This window comes from Orcinus orca, chromosome 13 (assembly GCF_937001465.1).
Source record: "Orcinus orca chromosome 13, mOrcOrc1.1, whole genome shotgun sequence".
Classification (NCBI taxonomy): Eukaryota; Metazoa; Chordata; class Mammalia; order Artiodactyla; family Delphinidae; genus Orcinus; species Orcinus orca.
In genome coordinates this window covers 8601117-8615736 of record NC_064571.1, presented here as the reverse complement: position 1 = coordinate 8615736, position 14620 = coordinate 8601117, and the positions used below count along the sequence as shown (strand labels likewise).

The 14620-nt window shown below is 36.9% G+C and overlaps 1 protein-coding gene across 6 annotated transcripts in view; it reads right to left on the bottom strand.

Moving 5' to 3' along the window:
- The window catches only part of TMEM131 (transmembrane protein 131), a 193912-nt gene that overhangs the window by 136828 nt on the left and 42464 nt on the right, over positions 1-14620 (bottom strand). For all 6 annotated transcript variants that reach the window (XM_033401857.2, XM_004277772.4, XM_033401856.2 and 3 more), the window contains exon 2: positions 3859-3920. In XM_033401857.2, coding sequence (XP_033257748.1) covers positions 3859-3920 — 62 coding nt within the window. The remainder of the gene's footprint in view (positions 1-3858; positions 3921-14620) is intronic.

Genomic DNA, 14620 nt, shown 5'->3' with positions numbered 1-14620 from the left:
ATTTCCCCCATATATGCAGTGGCTTTTGAAGGTTGTCAGCCCTTTAAATCTTCCGGTTCACTTCAGGGTGAGGAACTTTTAACAACGGGGGAGTTGCAACAATAATGGCCGCCTGCCTCTCTGTCTAAACCTCTGTGATCAAAAGCAGCAATCAGGGCATGGATCCCCAATATCTGGAGGACAGACTCCTTTTTTGCCCACAGGCTTCTGCAAGCTGTGTGCAAGCTGCTTGATGAACATGCACAGCTGCTTGCCGCAGGGCCGGGGGTGAGGGTGGGTAACTGCTTCTAGGCTAAGAGCTGAAATGGACCATATTTTACTTCAATTTACCTCAAGCCTTCCCCTTGAAGCTATAAGCATTCAAAAGACTCCCGAGTCCCAAAATAGTTATACTATTTTTGCTATTGGTGTGAAGTCAAAGTTTTATTTCTCCCATATAGATATTCACTTGTCCTAGCACCCTTTATTGACTGTTCCCCAATATTTTCTTTCCCCAATATTCTTCAGCGACACTTTATTCATAAATCAAGTATCCATATATGTGTGAGTCTGGCTAGACTCTGTTGCCTTTTCTGATCTATAGAAGTGGTATAATTCATACGGCTCAACATAAACATAGAAATGCAGTTGTTTTTTATGTATCAACTGTTATCCTGCAAACTTGCTAAATTGCTTATTGAATCTAGTAACTTATTTGTAGATGCTTTGGATGACCTCCATAAACTATCATAATCTGAGGTGCATAACATTTTTTTCTTCCTTTTCAATCCTTTTAGTTTTTAATTCTTTTTCTTGTCTTTATTTATTTTTAAAATTTATTTATTTTTACAAGTTATGTATTTATTTATTTATGGCTGTGTTGGGTCTTCGTTGCTGTGTGCGGGCTCCCTCCAGCTGCGGTGAGCGGGGCCCACTCTTTGTTGCGATGCACGGGCTTCTCATTGCGGTGGCTTCTCTTGTTGCAGAGCACAGGCTCTAGGTGCGCGAGTTTCAGTAGCTGTTCTTGTCTTACTTTATTGGCTACAACTAGCATGATGTTGAATATAAGTGGTATTTAGTGGGCATCTTTGATCCATTCTTCATCTCAGAGATAAAACTTTCAGCATTTCACTGTTAAGTATGTTGTTTACCATAGTTTTTTCCACATTCCTCCTCCTTAACAGATATCCTTTATTATATGTGCCAGCTGGGGTTCTCAGCAAGCTCCTGAGGCAGAATCCTCAGTGTCTGCTCACCTTAAGAACTGACTCAGCTTCCTATGTTCTATATACCAAATCTTAGTAGCCTTGCCAAGCAGGAATTACAATGGTCAAAACACCAACTAAAGAAAACATGGGCTAAGAGGATTGCTACGATTTCTAATCATATCCTAACATTACTAGTGATAACGCATGGAACGCACTGGCAAGAAATGCACATGCATCATACTGTGGAAAGAGCTCTGGAACCAGGAAGCCGGGTACTTACTGGATGCTGGATTCTTACTCTAGCAACTGAATATTCTATGAGCCTCATTTTCCTTTTCTTTAAAAATAAAATAGGAAATCAAGTCCAAACTTTCTAGCAAATTTTTAATGTTTTTACAATTTTTACTGACTTATCATCAATTAATTTTTAGGACTTAAAAAATCACCATGAGCCAAGCCACATGACTGTAACATAAATTCCACAATCTGGGAACGAATGCTCTCAAGCAAAATTCTAATTTTAAATAATGTAAAACAAGGCTGTTGCTTTGACTCTCTCCCTGCTTTAGCTTTAATTTAATTTGGAGAAACCCAATATATATTCTGCCACAGAAATGCTACATGAACATACTTCTCTTCTAATCACAAGAAACCAGGAGCTGTTTAAGAAATAGCTGAACTTATTGGCAAATTATCGCCAGAAAGAATGACATTATGTCAAAATCAAAACAGTTGTTCCTAGGCAACATTCTTCAACATTAAAATGAATGATTTTTATAAATTTCTATTCAGAGGGGTCTTATGTTCTGTTACTTGCAGATATATAATCCACTATATATAGCATCTCAACATTAGGCATTCTGCAGGAGGCTTAGTGAGGTTTCACTGTGGCTGAGGTAACCAGTGGTAATACCTGCCCTTAACACTCCAGTCTAAAATTACCTTAGCTATAGAACTCTGAGGCCTCCCCCAAGCACTGGTCCAAGCATTTCAGCAGATCCAAAGAGGGTGAGCAAATGACATCCCAGCTGACGAGCTCTTCCACACCCAAGTCCTTTTAGACGTGAATTGACAGCCTCCCCCAGCAAAAACACATGTCAAGCTTCAGAGTTTTCAAAATGGATTATCAACTTGCAACCTAGATGTCTAGTTCCTGAAGGATATAATAAATCCTTTTTCAATCAGTACAGGATAACTACACTCAGAGAATTTTTTAGAAATTCAGTCCTGAGTTGCCTGCTCTCTAGATCCTGCAAATCACCAAAAGGGAGATGTTTAAAACAGTGATTTCTATAGGTTCTCCAAGTTCTCATCTTGCAACAGATTAAAGAACTAGAGCAAGAGACTAAGATCATTTTCTAGCAAGGTGGCTTTACAAAACTAGAGATCATTATATATCTTCAGTTGTTATTCACTTTTAAAATATAAAAAGCCATACGAAGACTTTCTGCAAGCACCATGCAGCCACTGCCTGCTGTGTTTCTCAACATCTCTTATATAAAAGTAGAATAATAAGTTTATTTAAAAATTTAGAAACAGGGAAAAAGTTTTCATCCGAAACATTTATTTGCTTCATTGTCAGAGAAAAAGAACCTTACAACCCATCACTTTTTTCCTTGCTTACTTTGTTTGGCTTAGTGTCTGAAATCTAAATTTATGCTAAAACACAAATCTTATTCCAAGTCCCTAGCAGAATTATTTCTCTATTGCCTTGATCTAACTTTAATTTTCACTTTCCTGCCTTTATTATAAGCTACAGGAGAACTATTTAAGTCATGTATTTAGTTATAAGTAAGTAAACAAATACATCATAGGCAGCATCATGTAACAAAGAGACTAACAATCACACCTGGAGTGAGAAGACCAGAATTCTAATACCCATGCCATTACTGCAAAGTCATGGGATCGTGGGCAACTTTCTTAATCTAAACCTTGGTTTCCCCTGAATATAACATGAATAAAAAAATTATCAGCCATGCTATCAAATAACATGGTATTTAAAAACACTTGTTATTATTACAAAGGTGGTGAGTACTGTAAGACAAGCATAGAATATGAAAAAAGTTTGGAAGGAGAAAATCAGCCACAAAAATCAGGGTTGGTTAAGATGGCTTTTACTGTCTCTTTCAGCTCTGAAATTCTAGAACTGCTTTTTAGCTAAGAAGACTAAAATAGGCTTCACGGTGCTACGTGAGCTATGTCTGAAAGGCAGATTAGGATTTTTATCAGATTACACTTTCTAATTTTATGTATAATATATATAAAGACACGGCTTAGAATGGCTAGTGGAAGGATGATATAGATGTAAAGCTGCAGAACTTATATCCTCTGGAGAAGTTCTCTTCCTGATAAATATTTTTCGGTCCAACATCCAAATTCAGCGTTTCACTCACTGGCTCCATACTAATAGAGCTTACCACCAATTCCACTGCTCCTGATCTAACTCTCCCCACCTAACCTCTCAACATCCCCCAGAAATATTTTATTTAAAAGGTAATCCATACAGCTATGGAGGTTTTTATTATTACCAATGACTCTACTGCCCTGTCTGCATATGAAGCTCATAAAATATATTTCATATGAACCAGTTACGTTTTAAAAGAAAAATAATAATCAGATGTTATTCAAGGCTTGACACTGAGATAATTCTTCAAGCTTAAAATAAAATTACCTGTAGAAGTCCTCCATCATCAAAACGCAGTACTTCTATTATGCTCTCCGACTGAATAAATGCTGTGAAGGAAGCAAAACATATTATCACTTAATGGGAACATAAATTTCATTTAAATAAAATCTTTTAAAGTTAATTACTACAACTTAATATTTTGAAAATATACTGCTTGATGGTGATGGTTGAAGAGAAAAATCTGACTAGTTCTTCAGGATTTTAGTAACTATGAAACCAAAACAATACAACCCAATTAGAAAGTATTTTTAACAACCTACAGGCTATTTAAGCCACTCACAAAATATTTACTCCTGCTATACTGCCAGAAAGCACAAAACAGTAAAATTCAACTAGATGCAGCTGATTATTTTCACTGAGAGATTAACTGAAAATAACATAAACACATAGGAAACATCACTAGAGGATTTTATTTCCCCCCAAAATGGTAAGCTGAAGTTCTATATCATTTGCTCATTTGTAGTGATGACAGGACCTGGGATCAATGGTCAAAACTGACTTGGTGGGGGAGTGGGCAAGGAGAATGGCAAAAGATTATTCCATTCCAAGAAACTGAGTACAATGCAAAGACAGGGTATTTAAAAAGCTAACGTACGTTTACCATACAATCCAGCAATTGTGCTCCTAAATATTTACCCAACTGATTTGGAAATTTATGTCCACACAAAAATCTGCAAGCATTTCCTTATAGCAGCTTTTTTTCATAATCATCAAAAACTGGACACAATCAAGATGTCCTTCAATAGCTGAATAAAGAGACAAATGTAGATTAACCATACAGTGGAATATTAGTGATAAAAAGTAAAAGAAAGGGCTACATGCTCTATGATTTCAAGTATATGCCATTCTGGAAAAGGCAATACTGTAGAGATGGTAAAAAGATCAGTGGTTGCTAGGGGTTTGGAGAAAGAAAGGAAGGGTGGAATAAGCAAAGCATAGGGAATTTTTCAAAGCAGTGAAACTCTTCTGTATGATACTGTAATGGTAGATGCAATTAACACTATGCATTTGTCAAAAACAGAACTTCACAGCACAAAGCGTGAACCTACTGTATGCAATTAAAAAAAATCATTTAGGAGATCAGGAATCCCAAGATAGACTACAGAATATGACAAAACAATTTAAATACATAGCAAAGGTATGAAACCATCTCCCTGAAGTAGGGTGGAGTGGGGAAAGGTGCTGACCTAAGTAATTTGGAAATGAGTGGAATCTGTAAGACTAAAGGCAACAGAAACTGTACATAAGCACTATCTCTAGTTAATAAAGTTATTTTCCACAGGGGTTTGGGTTAGCCATCCTGATGCTGCTATACAGGTACACTGGAATTGAACAATTAAATATATGGATGGTGGATGGTGGATGGTGAGAGATTTCCCACTGTCGGAATAAGAGTTTACACAAAAGCAAGGGAAGGAGGCTAGAACAATCTATGTGGTAATGGATTAGAGTTGGCAACATCAGTACAAATTCGTGTTGAGCTTAATACAGATACAGATGGCTGCATATAGAAATATTTACAGATGTGCATATACACAGGTTAGTATACACACATGTATTACAACCCAGTAGCAAAAAGCACATCTAGCACCTAGATCTTGGGTTCTACTACCATTCCCCAATAAAAGGAACTGGGGCTTCTTGGAGAAATGGCTGAATCTAGGACTGGGGCAGGAAATACACAAGATGAAATGGGAGCAACTTGTGCCAGAAAGTGCTTAAAAAAAAAAAAAAAAAGTCTTACATTGATGGGAATGTGTCAAACAGATGTAAGAGTTAACAGTAAGTGTTCCCAAATGGCCAAAGCTGGAACAACTTGAGCAATAAAATAAGTTAAGCAGTACTGGATTAAAACCCAAAGTATAAAATAAATATCTGTGAGTCCATACTGGTATAAAGAAATGAATGAATAAATAAACAATGGGGGAGAAGAGACAAAACTTTCAGGCAGAAGAATTCTAAACAATTTATACAGAAACTCTTCTACTTAGAAGGTGGAACATTATAACCCCCCATTCCTTAAGCATGCGATGCATATAGTGACTCCTAAAGAAAACAGTATGGAAAAGAGGAAAAAAGGAGTAACTTTACAATGGAGAAACCTGACAAACGTTACCTCAGTCAGATGGTCAAGGTCGATATCCACAGGGAGAAGTCATGTGGACAGTACCCTTGATACGTCATAACAAAAATGGCATTTTATCTCTGTGGTCTTCCTCCCCAGATCACATAACTCCAGACTCATCATGAGAAAAACATCAGACAAATCCCAGCTGAGGGACGTTATACAAGACACCTGACCAGTACACTCCTGAAAACTGTCAAGGTCATCAAGAACCAGAAAAGTTTGAGAAACTGTCACAGACCAGAGGCGCCTAAGGAGACATGACTACTAAATGTAATATGCTATTTTGGATGGGATTCTAAAAAAGAAAAAGGAAATCAGGTAAAAACTAAGGAAACCTGAATAAAATATGAACTGTACTTAATATACTAATACTGGTTCATTAATTGCAAAAAAAAAGTACCATATTAAGTGAGATGTTAATAATTGGGCAAACTGGGAGGGGGGTATAATGGCAACTCTGTACTATATTTAGAATTTTTATATAAATCTGAAACTGTTCTAAAATGAAAAGCTTATTTTTTAAAACCCATGAAACAATGGTGCTTCACTTGGCTTAACATGACCCTCACTGGCTCCTTCCTGTTGGTCTTTGGGTAGAGTCCATGAAGAAGCCTACTGTCTAAGCCCATGTACCTGGCTTTTTCAGTATGACCAAAGCTGAAAGTCACGCGGCAGATGAGATGCCAGCGAATTAGATCACTTCACCTACTAGGATGGTGTCTTTCCTGCCTGCTGAGCATCGATTTCCTCTTATTCTCTTAATCACACCCTGACTTTATTTTGGGAAAGCCCTGTCCTCTAGTTCTTGTGTTTCTCTTCAACCACAGCTCCAACTTGCTCTACCCTGCTCATTCCCCACCAGTTCTTCGTACATACAGAACATTCAGTAACACTGAGTGCGTGAATGAAATACCACCTTTCTGCTCAGGTATAAGTACTGGTATTTGCACACACTGATACAAATGAACTCTTTCTGGTTACCTCTAGTCTTAGTTTGTAGCTGCATTTCAAAAGTGAGATCAGAGCTAATGGCTCCAACGGAATTACTGACATAGAGTACATGTGGAGTACACAAAAATGTCTCCAAATAAAGTGATAAACCATTAAGAAAAAAGGACTGTGAATGTAAAAGGCTCTGTCTGCCCAGCTCACCCATCCCACTTCTCATCCCCTCCCCCACCCTTTTAACATAAAGTGAAATTTTAGATGATCCAGAAAACCTTTTTGGTATACTCCTGTTGAATACAGATTTACTGACGTAAGAACACAATGAACAAGAATTAACTGAATAGTCAGATGCTCACAATGTACAAAAAGTCTAGCTCCCAGTTAGACGCTTTCCATCTAGTTAGCAAACAGACCCAAAAAAGTAACAGAAATGTGCTATATTTGGTGCCTGCTAATAGAGTTATGACATAATGACCATCACATAAGTTCCCATCATCAAGCTAGATCAGACCTTTATCTAACTGATGAGAACTTTACTAAAGAAAGAAAAGCAGTAATATAATTTGGGTGTATTGTATTTTTAATTAGGAGCTTTTAACAAAAACATGAATTACCTTAGTTGAAAAAAATTAAGAGCGGCAGCTATTTTATAAAGTTCTGAAAGGGAAATATTGTGTTATACATCAACAGCTTTCCTTAAAATATGTAGAAATGAATAGGACTCAACTCTGGCATAAAACAAATTAGGGTATTTTGCTTTAAATGATCAATCATAGTAACTTCAAATTATATGCCTAGAAAAACAGAATATGTACTTAATCATTTAATGTGTTAACAGTTATTAAGCTATACGTTACAAAAAGTAACCAAAGCAAGTCAAGTTCACACATCTCCATATCTCTAGATTTGAAACCACAACTGACAGCTACTTCCTCTTCCAAGAATTTTTGTCCCTTATTTTACACTCTAAAGGAATCCCAAACTGTCTCAATGTTCCCCAGTTAAAGCAGCAATCTGATGTATCAGAAATAAGAATACCATCTAATAATTATCAATTACTGTGTTATTAAACTTCAAACTAATCCTATGACTAGACTTTATGGATTCCGTTTGAAGATAAGCAGGCACAGGGAGGTTAGGCTCGAAGTCACTCAGCAAGAAAGTGGCTAGAGAGGGGCCATAAATTTCAGCAATGGGACCCCAGAACCTATGCTTCTAAACCCATCACTATTTACTTTCAAAGTAACGTGACACTAATGCTCACAACCAACAGTACCTTCAAGCAACCTAATTTTAAAAATCAGCCATGTATTTCCAATAACAAGGGAGGAAAGGAGGACATATAAACACAAGAGGTTTTAGTTCTGGCTTTTATGATTCTATTGGCATTTACTCTGTGAAGCTGGGCTCGGTAAGATCTACTTTAAGCGCCTCATATTCACCCACATCACCATGATGTCTGAGAGTAACAAAGACATTTATTTTCAGCGGAAGAATCTCAGTGTGTCAGTTATTTATCACTTACTTTCAAAACAGAAGATCAGAAATTGAGTTTACTTCCCTATCTCACTTAAATGACATTTAAATATCATTTAAAAGAATGACATTTATAAGACAAAAATATCTTCACTTTAAGGGCAAATCTTTCTCTACTATAATTAGGGTTTTTTTTTTTCTTTTAGGTTAGAGATTCTTTTTTCTGAACACTGCAAATGATGACTAGATACAATGCTTGTTTTCAGACATCTTTTATAATAATTCATGAAAACAATGAATGTTGTAAATAGCTAGTAGGAATACATGTCATTTGGGCGTGTGTATGGGGGCGCGGGGGGGTGTACCAGGCATCAGGATCCTAGGCTGTCACCATCAAGTCTTTACTTTCTGGCCTTCAGTCTCCTCACATGAGGGGAGGAGGCTGGACTAGTGAAATCCATGATTTTTTAAAAATCCAAGAGGAGAAGAAAGGGGCACACAGGCAGGACTTGAAAGGACTCCCAAATCCTGTGTCAAAGAGCCACCCTGCCTGGAACGCTCTTCTCATGGTTGTTGCCCTTCAAGTCTCAGCCTCAACAGTACCCTCAGAGGGGACCCCCAGTGACTGCTCCAAGCCACTCCCTGTCCCCTCTAACCATACCCCATTTTAACTCTTATCACAACCTGTAAATAGTTTCTGGTTTGCCTGTCATCTAGCACACAGTCTGGAAAATGGAAGAAAAGAAATATTGGTTAAAATAATGGCATTACTGGGCTTCCCTAGTGGCGCAGTGGTTGAGAGTCCGCCTGCCAATGCAGGGGACACGGGTTCGTGCCCCGGTCCGGGAAGATCCCACATGCCGCGGAGCGGCTGGGCCCATGAGCCGTGGCCGCTGAGCCTGCACGTCCAGAGCCTGTGCTCCGCAGTGGGAGAGGCCACAGCAGTGAGAGGCCCGCGTACAGAAAAAAAAAAAAAATGGCATTACTATCTCAGAATTAATTATTGTTAATGATATTAATGTCTCTTTTATAGTTACACTCGTTCAGGATCTTATTTCAACAAAAGGCTCAGTAACAAATATTTTTAAACATTCTGGACTAGGTTTGTATGGGTCCCTTCTATCCATAAAGATACTTTATGACTGGACCCTTGTCTCTTTCCTCATTAATTTTCTTATCTGAAAGAAGTAATATACACCTACTTTGTTATCTTCTTCCCACATTAAAAGTGCAAAGGAATTTATAAGTCAAATTCCAATTTTATCAACACCACTCAGTATTACCAACTTCCTAAAGAAAGGCTGTGTCCATGTTGCTTACTAAAACTCAAAATACAGTTTTACGCGACTCAGATGTGTTGGACATACACCACACATCTAAAATGGTGAGTTACAAATGTTTTTCAAAATTAATGTTATAGCTTATGATAAAATACCATAATTTTTATTTTATCCTAAAGTGCTTAATTTATATAAAAAGATCAGCAAACTTGTTACAAAATGAATGGCTGAGAACCACCAATTACTCTAAACAAGCAAGAGAAAAATCACTAATACACTGAAGCTCACCCTACTGTGCTCCTTCATCCCTAGCACAAGCCAAGGTCCGTGGGAGCACCAGAGGCACCACACAAAACTAGCAGACCAAGGACTTCCCTGAAGGTCCAGGGGTTAAGTATCTGCACTTCCACTGCAGGGGGCGCGGGTTCAATCCCTGGTCCTGGTTGGGGAACTAAGATCCCGCATGCCACGCAATGTGGCCAAAACAAACAAACAAAACAAACAAACAAAACAAGCAGACCAAAACACCACCACCAGGGCTCTGAAAATTAGGCTGGTTACTGGAACCATAGCCCACAACAGGACCTGTATGATAAACTGTCTATCAACAGATGAATGGAGCAATAAAATGTGGTGTATAAATACAGCAGAATATTATTCAGCCATAAAAAGGAATGAAGTTCTGACACATGCTACAACACGCATGGACCTGGAAAACACTATGTTGAGTGAAATAAGTCAGACATCAAAGGGCTAATATTGTGATTCCACTTACATGAAATGTCTAGAATAGGCAAATTCAGTGAGTCAGAAAGTAGGTTAGAGGTTACAAGGCACTAGAGTGGCGGGGGGGGCGGTAGTGGGACTTACTGCTTAATGATTACTGAGACTCTGGGGTGAAGACAAAGTTTTGGAAATAGATGATGATGGTGGCACATCACTGTGAATGTAATTAATGCTACTCAATTGTACACTTTAAAACAGTTATAATGGTACATTTTATGTTACATATATATACTACTAAATTTTTTTTCTAAAAAAAATCAGACTATTTAAAAAACTACAGAATATATCTCATTAACTTAGACCCAAAAAAATGTGCAAAAAAATTTTAATATATTGAATCCAGCAATGTATAAAAAATTACACACCATGACCAAGTGGGATTTATTCAAGTTGTGCAAGACTGGTTCAAAATTTAAATATCAATCAATATAATTCACCACTATCAACAGGCTGAAGAAGAGAAATTACTTGGTCATATAAACTGAATCAGAAAAAGTATTTAACAAAAGCCAACACCCAGTCATGATAACAACTCTCACAAAATAGGAGAAAAGGAAACTAAACCCAAAACAAGTAGAAAAACGGAAATAATATGTTAGAGTGGACACCAATAAAATTGAGAACAACAACAAACAACAGAGAAATCAGTGAAACAAAAACTTGGTTCTTTGAAAAGATTAACAAAAATGACAAATCTTTAGTTAGGCTGACCAAGAAAAAACCCATAAATGAAACAGGGAACATTACTATTGACTTAGAAATAAAAAGGACCTACCAAGCTTATAGAAATAAAGGGATTATAAGAGAATAACTAGGAACAATTGTACACCAACAAATTGGATGAATGGACAAATACCTAGAAAAATACAAATAACTGAAATTAACTCAAGAATAAATCTGAATGGACCTATAACAAGAGACTGAAATAGTAATCAAAAATCTTCCTACAAAGAAAAGCCTAGGGACACATGGTTTCACTGGTGAATTCTACCAAATGTTTAAAGAAGAATCAACACCAATGCTTCACAAACTTTTCCAAAATAAAACAGAGGAGAAAACACTTCCCAACTTATTCTATGAAGGCTTATTCTATGATACCAGGATCAGATAAAGTTATCACAAGAAAGGAACCTACAGCTCAATATCCCTTATGCATATGGATATCAAATCCTCAACAAAATAAAAAATACACATCCAGCAACATAAAAAGAGGCTTATACACTGTGATCAAGTGTAAGACCAATATACTTTTTACACTACAAAGCTTCAATGAAACAAATGAAAGATCTAAAGAAATGGAAAGACATAGGTTGGAATACTTAACAATGTAAAGATTGTAATACTCCCCCAATTGATCTTAGATTCAATGCAATCATAATCAAAATCCCACCTTGTTTTTTTTCCAAATTGATCTTAAAACACTTAAGAAAATGTGAGAAACCCATAATAGCCAAAACAATCTTGAAAAAGAAGAACACAGTAGGGGACTCACACTTCCTGATTTCAAAATTTATTACAAAGCTACACTAATCAAGACAGCGTGGTACTAGGAATAAAGATAAATGTGTAGATCAATAGGACAGAATTGAGAATCCAGAAAGAAACCCTCACATTTATGATCAATTCTTTTATGGAAGAAAGAAGAAAGGATAGTCTTTTCAACAAGTAGTGTTGGGCAACTGGATATATGCATGCAAAAGAATGAAGCTGGACCCTACCTCACACTGTATGTAAAAACTCAAAAATGGAGAAAAGACCTTGGTGTAAAAGCTAAAGCTATAAAACTCTTAGAAGGTAACATGGGTAAATCTTTACAACCTTGGATTAGGCAATGTTTCTAAGCTAGGAGAGCTAAGCAAGCAAAGAAAAACACATAAATTGGACTTCATCAGAATTAAAATTCCTGTGCTTCAAAGGGCACTATCAAGAAAGTGAAAAGATGACCCAGGGAACAGAAGATTCTTGCAAATTATTTATCTGTTAAGGGTTAGGTACACAGAATATATAGAACTCATCCCCCCAAAAGACAAATATTCCAATTTAAAAAATGGACAAGGGATCTGAATAAACATTTCTCTAAAAGAAGAGAATACAAATAACCAATAAACACATGAAAGGATGCTCAAAATTAGTCCTCAGGGAAATACAAATTGAAACCAAAACAAGATACCACTTCACACATACTAGGATGGCAATAATCAAAATGACAGATAATAATGAGTATTGGTGAGGATGTGGAGAAACTGGAAAGCCATAAGTTGCTGGTGGGAGTAAAAAATGGAGTAGCCGTGGGGCTTCCCTGGTGGCGCAGTGGTTGGAAGTCCGCCTGCCGAACACGGGTTCGAGCCCCGGTCCGGGAGGATCCCACGTGCCGTGGAGCGGCTGGGCCCGTGAGGCATGGCCGCTGAGCCTGCGCGTCCGGAGACTGTGCTCCTAAACGGGAGAGGCCACAGCAGTGAAAGGCCGGCGTACCCCCCCGCAAAAAAAAAAAATGGAGTAGCCACTTCGGAAAACAGTTTGGCAGTTATTCAAAAAGGTAAATATAGAGTTACCATAGACATAGCAATTCTACTCATATATATAAACAAGAGAACCGAAAACCTGAGGACAAAAACTTCTACATAAATGTCATAGCAGTTCTATTCATAACAGCCAAAAAGCAGAAACAACCCAAGTGTCCACTGACTGATGAATGATAAACAAAATGTGATGAATCCATATGATGGAATATTTCTCAGCCACAAAAAAAGAATGAATTACTGATACATGCTACAACACGGATGAACCTTGAAAACATAATGCTAAGTGAACTAAGCCAGATACTTAAGACTCATATTTTATGATTCTATTTATATGAAATGTCCAGATTGGAAAGTCCACAGAAATAAAAGTAGATTAACAGTTGCTAGGGGCTGGGAGGAAATGGGATGTGACTCTAATGTGTATGAGGTTTCTTTTGGGGGTGTTGAAAATATTTTGAAATTAGATTGTGAACATACTAAAATGTGAACATACTAAAAGAACCACTCAACTACACACTTTAAAAGGGTGAATTTGTGATATGGGAATTATATCTCAGTATTTTAAAATTCAACAACAACAAAAAGATATTGCATGATTTTGTGTTCTACTCCCTAAATTTCTTCTTAAAAGGTTGCCTGTATGGCATGTTAAATACTGTGGAGCCATGGGACAAAACGTGATACCTACTCCAGAAGAGCTTTAAGCTTCACAGTTCTTTCATGTATAGAAATTCACTCTTTAGTGTGCACATGTGTGTGGGAGGAGAGAATACAGAGCAGTTGCTAAAGCAACTAAAGGGTAAACTGTCAACAGTAGGTGAAGCTGGGTGAAGGTATGTGTTTTTTATTTTGTTTTGATTCTTAGAAATTTCCTGAAAGTTTGAAAATGTTCCAAATAGAAAGTTTACAAAAAATAAAATCATTTACACAAGACTTACAAAAATTTGAATGTTTAAACACACTCAATCTTTAAAAAGACCACATACTGAGGTATAGTAAATCTCCGTACCTAATTATGCCAAGTTGGAAATACTGGTTGTAGAGGTGTTTAGTATCTCAACTGCTGTCACAGATTAACTGTGACAAAAATGATAAACTGCTGAAGTGTCTATGACTACAGTGGTATTATAGCCATCTTAAAACTGTCAGTTAAAATGATATGCCAATTCAATTATTGTGCAGGGATTTTACCTTGTATGTCCAATATGCAATCATATATTATGAGATGTATGGTGTACATATGTAATATCTGCACTGCATATATGTATACAATACGTAACATCATATTCTAAATATTAGGTAAGAATCGTCCATATCTTATTATTGTAGTTTTTATCCCACATGCTCAAAGAAGTGACCAATATAAGCAATTAGAAAATGAACAGCAAATTAAACCTAAAATAAAAGAAATGTAAACTGACAAAAGAGCAGAAAATAGGGAAAAATCAAGAAATCAAAAGCTTTTTGTTTGAAAAGATGAATAAAGTTGATAAATTTCTAGCCAGACCTGTCAGTAAAGTGAAGTCACATATTAGAAACATAAGAAACGAGAGACTGGACACGACTACACTTCCTATAGACATAAGTCCAGTAAAGGAATATCATTA